This window comes from Triturus cristatus, chromosome 1_2, assembly GCF_964204655.1.
Source record: "Triturus cristatus chromosome 1_2, aTriCri1.1, whole genome shotgun sequence".
Lineage (NCBI taxonomy): Eukaryota > Metazoa > Chordata > Amphibia > Caudata > Salamandridae > Triturus > Triturus cristatus.
The window spans coordinates 854258291-854271762 of NC_140580.1; the positions used below are offsets into that span (position 1 = coordinate 854258291).

The window sequence follows — 13472 nt, forward strand, 5'->3', positions numbered from 1 at the left end:
TAGATACCCTAGCCATACCCAAAGGGGAGGAGGGCTGCGAGAGAACCTCACCAGCTTGGAATAACACAGGACCCCCAACAGGGGATGTGTCATGGGGACAGGAAGGACGGCGCAGCCCCCTCCAAGCAGAAGTAAGCAAGAGCAAGGAGAAGGGAAGGCCAGGATACCACAAGCCTACCCGAGGAGCAAAGGGCGTCCCGGAGGGACACCGCACCAAGTGAGAACCAAGGGAAGAAAAGAACCACCCGCAAATCCAAGGATTAGAGGAGGAACGGCCCCCGGGAAGTGAGACATATGTAGTACAGACTGAAAGCCGGCAACCAGAACACAGGAGAACAACGGGAATAACCTAGCCCCCCTGGAACCAAAGGCAGAGGCCCAGGCTGAAACGTCGGATAACAAGGTGGAAATACCAAGTCACGACGCCGTAGACGGCATGACAAAAGGCGGTCTGGTGATCCAGAGGCTGAAGAGGGAAGGCAATACGCACAGAAGCAGATATCCCGCAGGAACAAGGGGCAAATGGACGACCGGTAAGCCCTGTAAAAGAAGGATACTGAGCGAGACAGAACCTGGAGCAGCGGAAGCTGCACTAAGGCGGCAGAAAAAGAAAGACACCAAACAGTATACAGTGACGCCAGGAAAACACGAGGAACCCGAGACGGTATCCACACCCACCCAGCTTAGGACAGAGCTATACAATAGCCAACACGTACCCCACCTAGGGTATGACACGTCCCCAAACAAAACAGGGGAACACTTCTTAGGGAAACCCGCAGCAGAGGTCAAGAACATAAAAGACCTGTGGATTAACCCCACAGGTGGCTTACCAATCAGCCAGAAAATACACAGATAGTCCAACCTGAGGACCCATGCGGCTTCACTAACAGCCAAAAATCACTCACCACAAAAGCTGAAGGGCTGAACCAGCAGCCAAAAGAACATAGGGGCCAAATTAAGGACCCTGAAGGCATTCCAAGCCACACACAGCACACAGATGGGCCAACCTAAACACAAGGCCCAAAAAAGAGAGAGGTGGGATAAATGCCTCCCAGAAGACACCGGAGGATCGACAAGCCGAAGCTTACGGAGGGGGGGGGGAGGAGGACGGAGCCCCGCAAGGAGTCGTTGAACAGCGGAGTCCGCGTGGGTGTTAAACAATAGAATCCCATCAAATGGCAGGTCAACAAAACGCTCCCGAATATTCTCCGGAAAGACGCTATCCCGCAACCAAGCATGGCGGCGGAGGGCCACAGAACTCGCCATAGCACGGTCGAGAGAATCAGAGACATCCAAGGCCAAACGGAGAATAAATGCAGCAAACTCCAGACCATCCCGCACATGGTGCCGCAGATCAGCGCGGGCACCTTCGTGGGAGGTACGAGACAGAAGGGACTCCGCGGACTCCCACAGGTCGGAAGTAGCCCTGGCCAACACACAAAGTGGGTTGAGCGCGCGCAGAGCAGCACTAGTGAAGCGAAAATGTTACGCTCCCAGGAATCCAACCATCAGGCCTCCTATGACGGAGAAAGCAACACCGAAGGCAAGGAAGGAAAAGCGGCCCGTAGGACAGGGCCCTGGGCCGAGTGGTGGGAAAAAAGAAAGTGGATCGTGTGGAGCAGGACGGTGGCGGTGGAGGAGCGGTTGAGGCACCGGATGCCCCGTGGCAGGGCGCCCCCAGAAGAGAGTTATGGAGCAACGGTTCCAATGGGAGAAGCGGCTTCCCTCCACCAGAGCCCTGGTATAGAACCTATAACAAGTGGTCCGAAGGTAGTGGGGCAACCGGATTCCCCATCTGCAGAATGCCAGTGGCTGTGGAAATGGCCCAGACAAAGGCCACACTCTCCTCCGTAGAGCGAAGTGGGGGGAAAAGCAACTGCTCCGTGGGCGAAGGCTGCAGACCGAGACGCCCGTCCCCGTACCCCGCTGGAGGGAGCAGAGACCAGCCCCTGAGGGATGGGAAACCCACTGACGAGTGGGGGACCTGAGGGGTCGCTGGAGAGGGCGGAGAAGCCTGCGGGGCAGACAACTGTAGAGAACGGAAGAGCGGGTCTGGGGGTTGTGAACGTGGAGACGACGTAGAACCTGCCCTGGAATCCGCAGGAGAAAAGGCTATGAAGCGGTGTCCAGTCTCCGGCGAAGAGAAGACGACAACCCTCTGTAGAGGAAGAGACCTCCGGAGATGAGTCGACGATCCGACGTCGAGACGGCGCCGGAGAGTCCACCACAGGCACCAAGGAGTCCTCGGCCGGCACCGAAGTGTCCACCAGCGGCGCCGGGATGACCTCCACCACCACGTGCCGCCTCGGAGAGGGGGGCGGGGTGGAGTCAAAGCAGCCAATGAACGGCGCTGAAAAGGTGCCGGCTCAGCCCCCAAGGCAGCCGGCTGCGCCGAGGTGGGCCCGGGGAAGCAGCCCGAGTCCCGGCCTCCACCTGCGGCACCGCCTGCGCCGGGAAGGAAAGCCAGTGATGCCGGAGAGGCGTCGGCTCGGCCTCCTGGAAGACAGCTGCCTGTCCAGAGGACCGAGGGGGACTGGAGAGCGAGCCCTGAGTCCCGGCAACCTCCTGCGACACCGCAGGGAACCCCGCGGGGCTTTGCGCCGAGGCCGGGTCGCCATGGGCCAAAGCGGGAAACCCCGAAGGGCCGCAACCTCGACGGCACCACACCTCCAACACCTGAAGCCGAACGCATTGGCGCCGGGGGCGAATCCACCGGCGAGTCCGCAGAAGGCCCCGCGCATGGCGAGGAATCTACGGACTACGCAGGAAGAGGAGGAGGGGGGGGGGGGGGGAAGAGGGCTCAAGAAAGCCTGCAGAGCCGTAGCGTAGGCTTGCATCTGGGCCCTCGTCGCCCCAACGCCGGGAAACGGCAGATAAGGTGGCGACAGACGAGGGCGCACATCCCGGGAGGGACCGGCGCCCTCTGCCGAAGGAGGACAAGGCCTCGCGGCAAACTGCAAGACTTACCTGCGGGTGAACGAAGCCCATGGGGCCTCGGCAGCCGAAAACAGCGGCCCCTGGACCCGTCCGAGGTAGGAGACGGACGCTGCGACGACCCCGACCTGGACAAGCAGGCCGACAGCAACTTCATCCGGCACTCCCACCGGGACTTCAGTTTAAGATGCTGGCAAGCCTCGCAGTCCGTAGAGTCATGGTGCTCGCCCAGGCACCACATGCAAATAGTGTGAGGGTCTGTCGCCGACATCGGACGTGCACACGAAGTGCATGTCTTGAAGCCAGAAGGCATGGTACACTGTTACACTTTTCCCAAATCAGGGCGCTAAGAGGCCTGAAAACAGACCAAGGAGCACACACCGGATCCGCGTTGCACGCGGAATAGAAGGAAACTGACGTCAGCGCGCCGGGGTGGGACTTATGTGACCTCGCTGACGTCACGTCTGCGGACGACGTCAGGGCAGGGTTGCGTGGTACCGACCCCGGTGCGCGGAGGTGCTGTGGCAAAGATTTTACGGATCCAGTCTCATGCCTGGGGATAATTCTACATTAAGGAATCTGCGGCCAGTAGTCTCCATCAGATATGTTCAACAGTTACTGTAATGTGCAAATTGTACAGCGCGACAATTTCAGCCTTTCAAAGTGTTTGCTTGCACAGTGTCTTGCAATGCATGCGGTATCAACTTTGGAAGAAAATGCTCTAACCAGGTTTCGTCAAGGACCCACAGCTGCTAATTGCTATCAGCCATATAGAAATATTTGAAGACAGGTCTTTAAGTGGGAGGAAAAATGTGCTGCCTCTCTAAAAGGAAACAGAGGCCGACCCACTGACAGGCACTTTGCTTTGGTGTTAGCACCAGAGCTCTCAATCAAAGCCCCTCATAAACGCTTGCACAGCTCAAAGTATGCATTGAAAAAAAATACAGAAAATAACACAGCATGAATAAATAGCTAACTCTGAGGGATACAAGATTAAGTAAAACTTAAAATAAGAGAGGAACTAAATAGCTGACATGCATTGCCTTAACGTTTTTAACACTCATTGTTCGTAAGTCAATCCATGTTTTTGGTATTAATGTTAAGGGCATGTCACTGGCATGCCAGACTGCGGTAATGCGGTCTGGAGGGCCATGGTTCGGACTACTATGATTCCCTAATGTCCACCTTAAACTTGTAAATCAAATTTTAAAAAACTACACACAATGCTTTTCTTTTCAGAGTATTAATCATCAAACCGTGGGAACATAAAACTGTGCCATGTTATTGATAAAGTCTGCATTAAATGCTCTCTGTCTGGAGACTAAGAAACATGGCCATGCATCTGCAGGGATGTAGTACTTGCAGTGAGATATGCGAGGCATGCAGCTGATTTAAAGACACTCTGCCGGCAGACTGCATTAAAACTGCAATGCACTTATATCAATTGAGCCAACATAGCTCAGCTGGACTGGAGAGACTTTAAGGCGCACAACATGTATCTCTCTGCAGGACTCGGTACTCAGGGCCAGTTTTAATGTCATGCAGCATTTAACGGTCTACTGTAAGCACATTTCTCTCGCTTTGCCTTGATTCGGATATTTGCATCAACTTCACAAGGGAACAAGAACCCTGGCCTGATCTCTTTTGGATCCATTTCAAGGGGTAACAAATGCAGCAGCTTCACTCCTAACAGGGCCAGCGAAATGCAGCCAGGGCCTGGGGTGTTACAGTGGGGGTGGTTAGTATGGCGAAGGGTCTCATCACAACATGTATAACAGAAGATTAGCATTCTAACACTTCCCATTACCGAGAACAAGGAACCAGATCACGCATGCTTACCTCCACTCCTACATGTGATGAATGGGAAAGGGTGGGATCTATGCCTGTGAATGACTGACGGCTGCTCTCACTCAGGGATGAAGACTTCAACGCTCGAATCTATGACGCAGATAGTCACTGGTCTACAGTGGATACAGCCATAGAATACAATAGCAATGATTCATTATGAAGGGCTTTACAAAAGTAAGCCCCGAGTCGTGCGTCACAGTTCAGAAAGTTGATTTACTGCCTGTCTTCCGGCTCCTGCTCCAGAGCGAGGTGGGGCAGGCAGCCTGGGACACACAGCCCAGACTTAAATACATCAATATGTTTATAGATATGATCTTATCTCTAAATAAATCGATCTATTTCATGTTTGTACAGGAATGTGAAGAAATATCATGGGGGGCACAGCCCCAGAGCCCTAATGGAGAATCTACACCTGGTCGTGAAAGGTGCAAGCACCAACTCCCACAGGATGCAATCAGGGCCGGACTGGGAATGGAAACCTATCCCTCACTCTAGCGGCCCACCGGGGAAACACCCGGTGCCCGCTACGTCCAGTCCAGCCCTAGATGCAATGACAGGCCTGCAGTCACAGTTTAAGTGGACTCCCATGGATGGCACAATACATGCTGCAGCCCAGGTGAGACCCCCTGGTGTACCTATGCCCTGGGTACCTCAGTACCATATACTAGAGAGTTTGAATGTGTTGCGTCTGAAATTTGTTAACTTGATCCAAGAAGATCTTTGTCAGGTCTTGGCAATATCCATGAGGGGCCTGGAGAATTCACAACCACGCTAATCACCTGGTTGGAACCATGAAGTCCTCACTGAGAAGGTTTTTCAAAATAGCTCTTCCTGCTAATCCTGCTTCTTGCTTTCTTTATCGTTGAACTGTAGAAACAGTAGCCGTAGTGGGTGATTTTATTTTTAGCAGTCAAAACAATTACTTGTTCTAAAAAAAAAAAAAAAAAAAAAAACACCATAGGATCCTGAGACACAATTTAGCCTCTTCAGCTGTAGGAGAGGTCAAAAATAGTTCCATTGCTGGTTTTAAGAGACGAGGAAGCAATGCCAACATTTGTCTAAAAGTAATTCTGTGATAAAGTGGCTGAGGTCAAAGTTTTTCGAATAGGCATCGGAATGGGCAATTTCAACATACCTTTTGGGAAAACTTATTGGAACATGTCAACAGGAGATGTTCTGGAATGTGGAGAATATGCCAAAGTAGACGAATAACCAATCAATCAATCAAATAACATCTTACAAGCGAAATGTAGTTGTAGAGGGCAATGTGGTCGTATAGGGCATATAAGCAGTTGGGAGTATGCAACTTACTCCTAGAAAGGTGATGCCTAGAATGATGGCATCTTCGCATGCAAGATCTTCTATCGGCAGTCCAATGCTGCGAAGATGTAGAAGTTTTACGTCTAGGTGGAGCAGTCACCAGAGCCAGAGGTAGACCTGAAAATGGTAAAGCTGGCAGCAGAGGGACCAAAAGAGATACTGGAGGTGCAAATACGCCCAGCACTGGATAATCTCTTTTAGAGGAATGCTAAGAAGATGAAAGAACTGGAAAAAGTGTGTCTGAAATGTGTACTACCAGAGGCATCGCTTTCCTTGTCTGTTAATACGTTTTTGAGTATTCCAAGTCTATGTGTCTGGGATACTCCTTAACTTGAGCTTGCTGGTCCAGAATTGTGAAAGATATAATGGAGTATGCCTCAGAGTCACATGATGCTTCAATGTCAAAAGTGGACTCTCTTGGCTTTTTTCACTGTTGAATTGTTTCTTAGCTTACAGGCAGCCACTGTGCTATACTTATATATCTAGCTTCCCAACGTTTAACGGAAACGTCGTCAGTCATAATACCTCTTTGCTGGATCTCAGTCTGGGGGCCTCAGTGCGATTTGTGACATCAGTGATAGAGGGGTCTCATCTCCTTTCGCCCCACACTTTTCAGAAGCTCATTCTAGGCACAGTCTGTCTGCTTCCTGTGCTTCATTCAGGAAAGCACAGGAAGAGGACAGACTGTGCCTTTTCCTGCAAGAAAACTTCAGACAAGGGGGACACTTGTTTGGTCGTTATGAATCTAGTAGGCACCCATTGTAGAAGTTATACAGATCTTTTTCAGTCTTAATATTGACACAGGCCTAACACTTTACAAACAGTGAAGGCATTCGAACGAGAGAGAAACATTTCTGTGAAAAAAACACCAGACACTTTAAAGACGTGGAGTGAAATATTTCCAACTGTTACAAAGATTTATCACTGGTCCAGAATCCTATTTAGAGGATCCGATAAAAGAGAACTGGATTATTCATTGCTCATACTTATCAATTGAGATCCCCTGAAGGAAGAAAATCAATTAAGTGAGAGGGCACACTACAAACATGGATATATAGTGGCCAGAATATTTTTCCCGAAATAGATACAGTCAGCTGGAACCCTTCAGAAGTAGTAATGAGGTAAAAAAGACATGTTTGAGAGATAACCACAATCCAAAACAATTTGATGACAGAGTGAGGTCTGATGACATTTATTCAAAAGGAATGTATATTTATAAAGCATGGTTAGAGTTACCACCTAATCAAAAACATTTAACTGTGATGCTAAAAGGTAGAGTCAGAGAGAATGGTTTGATTATGCACAGCCCACAGAATGAGTCCAAGCATAATGCATCAGAGGGAATAGTAAAATGATTTCATTGATCAAAGGTAAAAATCAGATCAGACCAGTGATTACAGTACGCTGTCAGAGAGAGTGGTGTATGGAAAACACACAGTCCAAGACAGGCTGATGAGGATGTAGTTAGAGGGTAGGATTTAATAATGAAATAAACAAAGGGGATTGGGTGAGGACATAACCAGTAAGGGATCTAATGGGAATGCTAGGACAGAGGCATTGTCTGATGGGGGCATGCAGTCAATAGGAGAGGTCTGATGAGGCACATCAGAAGTCTGATGCAGAAACACTGTCATAGGGATTCAGATGGAGAGGTCTACTAAGGATGCACAGTACTAGGAGAGGTCCGAAGAGACCACACATTCAGATGGAGCTGTTTAAAAATATTAATCTCCTTGAAAACTTCGCAAACAGCTGCAGCATGTACATGTGAGAAAGACCAAGGAAGATTAATTGAAGTATCAGATACTGACGTGTTAAGGACATAAAGCACAGTGTGAATGATGTACGGGATGAGGTGGATGTTGCTCTCTCTTCCGCCACCACCAGTGTCTGCACTGAACGACTGTTCCATTGCGAACCGCAGGAAGAGCAGCTTCATGTCATGCACATTGAGCTGGTACGTTGGTTCCCGCTGTCCTGTGCACTCCTGAAGGTAGGTGTTGTGCCTGGCAGAGAAATAAATCAGAAATTTAATGGTGTGGTTTATCAGCTATCTGCTCCATACATGTCCTTTGTTGTAACCGCTCTGTAAAAGGTCGTTCACATTCATGATTGCTACTGTGAAGCTGCCAATGGACACCTAGCACCAGGATACTACAGTGAACCACTCAGCCTACTTGACACACCACCTCAGCCAAGTATGTGATATTCCAGATTGATTATTAGTTGCATGTGTGCCAATCCAATGACACACTAGGATCTGATCACAAACTGATACAGTATGTGCATTAGATTAACCAAAACAGGCCACTGACAGACAAAAGAATGTACAATAATTTCTCTACTCATTACCTACTTTGTATTTGGTGCCAGCTTAATGGTGCAGTATCTTTAGTTAATTATTTCTTTTGAATTCACAAGTATAGTACCCATTGAATAAATACTTGGTATACTGCCAATAGCATCAATGAAACTTAAACCCTGTCTGTTGTGACCAACTAAGGTGCTCAATAAGCTTGGGGACATCAATGAGCTTATAAGTACAAAGGATGGGACGAAATTAACATTTAATGTCCCTAAGGAAACATACTCGACCAAGAACGCATGAATGTGAATAATGATACCTCAGATACCAATAACAGAAAATGTAGACCAAAAGATGACCTGACAGTTTCAAATTGGGCATGGCAGCATCCTCCTCCTACTTGTGTACAGGGAGTAAAGTTTCTACCAGTCAGACTTCTTCTCACCTTGCCAAGCACGTGGCAAAAGCAGATTCTGGAACATGAGGCCCCCAAACCGGCAGGAGCCCATTGCATTTGGTGTTAGCATTCTGCAAGGCTGCACTCTCCCATTCTTCTCGGCCGCGTGCGAGTCTGAGAGGACCAAACATGAAGATATCAAAATCAGGTACATCAAGGGCAAGGTCTACATAGCAAATACATGTTGACTACATTCTAGATGTGAAAACCGTCTCAGTGCAATGTGGTTAAAAAACAAAACAGTGAATGTGTAAGTGAATATTTCACTTTACAAGACACCACTTATCCAGAAGCCCTTTAAACCAACAAAGAGCATAGCGCATTGCCATTTATTTAAAAACTTTCTCTTGGGGGAGCGAATGGCAACCAACAGAGATTCCACTCCTTGATCTTGCTGGTTTAAAGCCCCGAGATGGAGAACAAAGCTCTTGCTGAGAGGCAATGTTGAACAAAGTGCTGGATGAGGGAGCCAATACTTATACTCACCTTAAGGACAAGACATTATACCTCCAGCAATCTGCTACTTAAAAACTGAAAGGCTCCACTGGACCTGAAGGGGCATGTTCTGGACAGTTTTCTTCGATTTCCAAGTATTGGTGAAAACCCAAAGACCGAATGGACACGTTACTTCCCTTCGGTAATGTCTTATTTGGTAGAGACATGATCTAGCCGCAGATTCCTTTCCTTTTAATTTACCGGGTGTAAGAATGGATCTGGAGGATTTTTCTTCAAGCAAAAACCCTGCGCGCAGGTCGGCTCTGTGGGACGTCGGCAGCATCGTCGTCCACACCGTTGTGACGTCCGCATCACCTATATAGGCTCCATCATGGTGCACGGACATCAGTTACTTTATATGACTTTTCACACCAGAAGTGCAGAGCCATGCAGTGCACTGACATTGATGTGTTTTGAACAACTAGGACCCCTAAAGGGAACAGCCCGGACCATAAAAGTCTGTCTGCAGTGTGGGGTGGATGAGTGGGTCGGTAAGGAATCTGCAGCTTAATAATTTCTCTACCAGATAAAGTGTTACCGTAGGTAAGTAACTAGTCCATCTTATAGCGACATCTAGCCGCAGATTCCTTACATGTGAAGATACACCCAAGAATAGATACCAAGCAATACCATCCCCGGTGGAGGGACTGCAGGCAAGTTTAGACCAGGAAATTGTGCAGGCCAGAGCGGCCAAAAAGGCTGTCCATGCGTACTTGACTGTCCAGGCAGTAGTGCTTGGTAAACATGTGCAGGGATGTCCAAGTTGCTGCCTGACAAATGTCGTGGACTGGAATTCCACATTGCAATGCCGTGGTAGCAGCCTTAGCTCTGGTGGACTGAGCCCTTAAGCGGCTGTTTTTTGGCCAGAGCGTAGCACATTTTGATGCAGAGAACGCCCCATCGCGAGATAAGTCTTCTTCTGCACCACACAACCTTTCTTTGCTACAACGTACACCACGAAGAGTTGGTTGCGCACCCAGAACTCTTTAGTGCGGCCAATATTGAACGACAACGCTCTTTTTGGATTCAGACGGTGGAGTCGCTCTTCTTCTTTTGAAGAGTGTGGAACAACGTGTAAAGTGGGCAAGGTGACAGATTGCCCCACATGGAATGGTGTTACCACTTTCGGTAAGAAAGAGACCCTAGTGCGAGGAACCAACTTATCAGGGAAGATGGTCAGGTAAGGTGGCTTGGATGATGGAGCCTGCAATTCGCTCACCCTCCTGGCAGATGTAATTGCCACTAAAAAGGCAGTTTTTATAGTAAGCAGCTGGAGGCGGCAATTGTGCAGAACTTCAAATGGAGCACACATTAGAATGGTGAGAACCAAGTTAAGGTACTACTGAGGTATAATTAACGGAGGTGGGAACATATGTACAAATCCTTTGAGGAATCTATTTACAATGGGAGATTTGAATAAAGAGGGTTGGTCTGGTTGCCTCAGGAAGGCAGACATGGCGGAAAGGTATCCTTTGAGAGTGTCCAGTGCAGAGCCCTGCTGGGCAAGGGGCAAAATAAAAAGCAAAAAGTGACAAGGGGAAGCAGAAATAGGATTAATAGACCTTTTGATACAATATTCTATAAATATGAGCCACCGGCGGGCGTACATGATCTTGGTAGAGGGACACCTGGCTGCCAAAATTGTATTCAGCCTTCTGCTGAAGTCTGTAATGTTATCAACTGCCAGTGCTCAATCTCCACGCAAGAAGGAGTAGAGTTGACAGTTATGGGTAGAGGACTCTCCCCTGCTGCTGCAACAGAAGATCCTCCCGAAAGGGCAGTCTGATCAGAGGATCAATGCTCAGTTGGAGAAACTCATGATACCAGATGCTCCGTGCCCAATACGGAGCCAGAAGAATGACTTAGGCCCAGTTGCTCCTGATCTTCTTGACCACTCTGAACAGGAGTGGTATTGGTGGAAAGTTGTATAGGAGGCCTGAGCTCCACTCGAGACAAAAAGCGTCTTGAAGTGAGAGCGACTTTGGAAACTTCAGCGCGCAAAACTGCTGACATTGCACGTTCTTGGTAGAGGGGAACAGATCTAACCAAGTCTCTCCCCACTGTTGAAAGAGACGTTGCGCCCCTTCCGGATGGAGACCCCATTCGTAATCCGCTAAGCATCGATAGCTGAGTTTGCCCGCCCTGGCATTCAGAGAACCTGCCAGGTGTTGAACCACCAGCCATGTCCAGCCATGTTCCAGCCATGTCCAGAGACGCAGGGCCTCTTGACAAAGGGTCCACAACCCTAAATTGCCCTGTCTGTTCCAGTATCACATGGCGGTGGTGTTGTCCATCAACGCTTGAACCAGCTTTCTCTTGACTTGAGCTGATGTGGAGTTCAGTTTCTGCCAGAGACCATAATCCTCTGATCTCTATCCCTCCCACAAGTGAAACGGATCTGGTCTGGTTGGGGAAAGAAGAGGGGTCTGCCTCTGACCCAATTGCAGTTGTTTAGCCACCACTGCAGGCCCTGTGCAGTTCCCTCTGTGATCTGTACCATGTCGGAGAGATTCCTCTGATGTTGTGCCCACTGGAACTTCAAGTCCCACAGCAGAGCCTGCAAACGTCATCTGACGTGCGTCACTAGCAGGATGCAGGAGGCCAAGAGGCCCATCAGCCTCAGAGTCATTCTCACCAAAATCCAGGATAGAGGCTGAAACATCTGTATCATAGCCTGAATATCCTGGACTTGCTGTTTGGGACTGTGTCCAGAACAGCTCTAATAAAAGGGAGCGTCTGAGAGGGCGTCAGGTGTGATTTGGCACGTTGATAGTGAAACCCAGCTAATGCAGGTGGATCACTGTAGTCTGAAGGTGGGAGACAACAGCCTGGGGCGAGTATGCTATCAACAGCCAGTCGTCGAGATAGGGAAACACTGGCACCCCGATACACGCAGATGAGCTGCGACCACTGCCATCAACTTGGTGAACACCCGAGGGGTGCTGGGAAGGCTAAATAGGAGCACAGTCAACTAAAAGTGCTCATGGCCTACCGTAAACCGCAGGTAGCGCCGATGAGCAGACAGGACGGGAATGTGAAAATAGGCATCCTGCAAGTCCAACGCTACCATCCAGTCTCCTGGGTCCAGGGCAGACAAGACCGGAGCTAGAGTGAGCATCTTGAACTTATCCCTTCTGAGGAAGTAGTTGAGGGCTTGCAGATCTAGGATAGGGCGCAGGCCCTTTTACATATTCGGGACCAGAAAGTAGCGGGAATAAAACCACAGACTACTTTTGGTGCCGGAACTCTCTGTATTGCTCCCTTGGCCAAGAGTCTCAAGACTTCCTCTTGAAGCAAAGTCAGGTGATCCTCTGTCAGTTGGTCGTAAGTTGGAGGCATGGAGGAAGGGTCAGTCTCTAAGGGAGGGTGTAACCCATTTGACTTTCTGGAGGATTCACTTGTCCGAGGTGATATTCTGCCAGTGGTGGTGGTGACGGCTGTTCCTGCCACCAACTTCCTGCCCATGATCTTGAAGGGATGGACTAGGAAAACTTGGAGGCTGAGGTGGGGGGAGGGGGCGTGGACTGACGCGCCCATGGCCGCGCAGAGGTTATTGAACTTGGGCAATCTTGTGGCTGGGGTATGGCTGGCGCAGTTGAAAACCCTTCCATGGACACGAAAGGCAGACTGGGTCCGAGTGGCCACTGAGAGGCCCAAGGACTTGGCTGTAGCCTGTGAGTCCTCAAAGCGCTCCAACGCCAGGTCTGCCTAGTTTCTTAAGAGAAAGGTACAATCAACGGGCATGTCCAGAAGAGAGGCCTGGACAGCCCCTGAACAGCCAGAAGTCCTCAACCAGGCGTGGCATCGAACAGCCACTGTTTATGCAATCGCTCTGCCCAGTGTTGAGACCACAACGAATGGCAAACTTTGCCACATCTCTCCTATCTTATACTGCTTGGAAACGGAAGGCCCGGGCCAATTTTTCATACTAGTCCATTTCTTGATCAGGCTGGTCTTGTAAAGGGTCCAGCGACCCCTCCCAATCTTCCTCCATTCCTAGCCTTTCAGAATAGGGTTGAGGAAGCGACCTAGAACCTAAGAGTTTTATTAGTGCCGGAATAGACGCCGATCCGGGTTGTCAGGGATAAGAATTGGACTGGCATCCGCAGCGTT

At 49.5% G+C, this 13472-nt stretch overlaps 1 protein-coding gene across 14 annotated transcripts in view; it reads right to left on the reverse strand.

The window, feature by feature from the left end:
- The window catches only part of UBR4 (ubiquitin protein ligase E3 component n-recognin 4), a 1980383-nt gene that overhangs the window by 24956 nt on the left and 1941955 nt on the right, over window positions 1–13472 (reverse strand). For all 14 annotated transcript variants that reach the window (XM_085609056.1, XM_085609055.1, XM_085609054.1 and 11 more), the window contains 2 exons: window positions 8853–8978; window positions 7914–8108 (listed from right to left, as the gene is read on the reverse strand). In XM_085609056.1, coding sequence (XP_085465182.1) covers window positions 7914–8108; window positions 8853–8978 — 321 coding nt within the window. The remainder of the gene's footprint in view (window positions 1–7913; window positions 8109–8852; window positions 8979–13472) is intronic.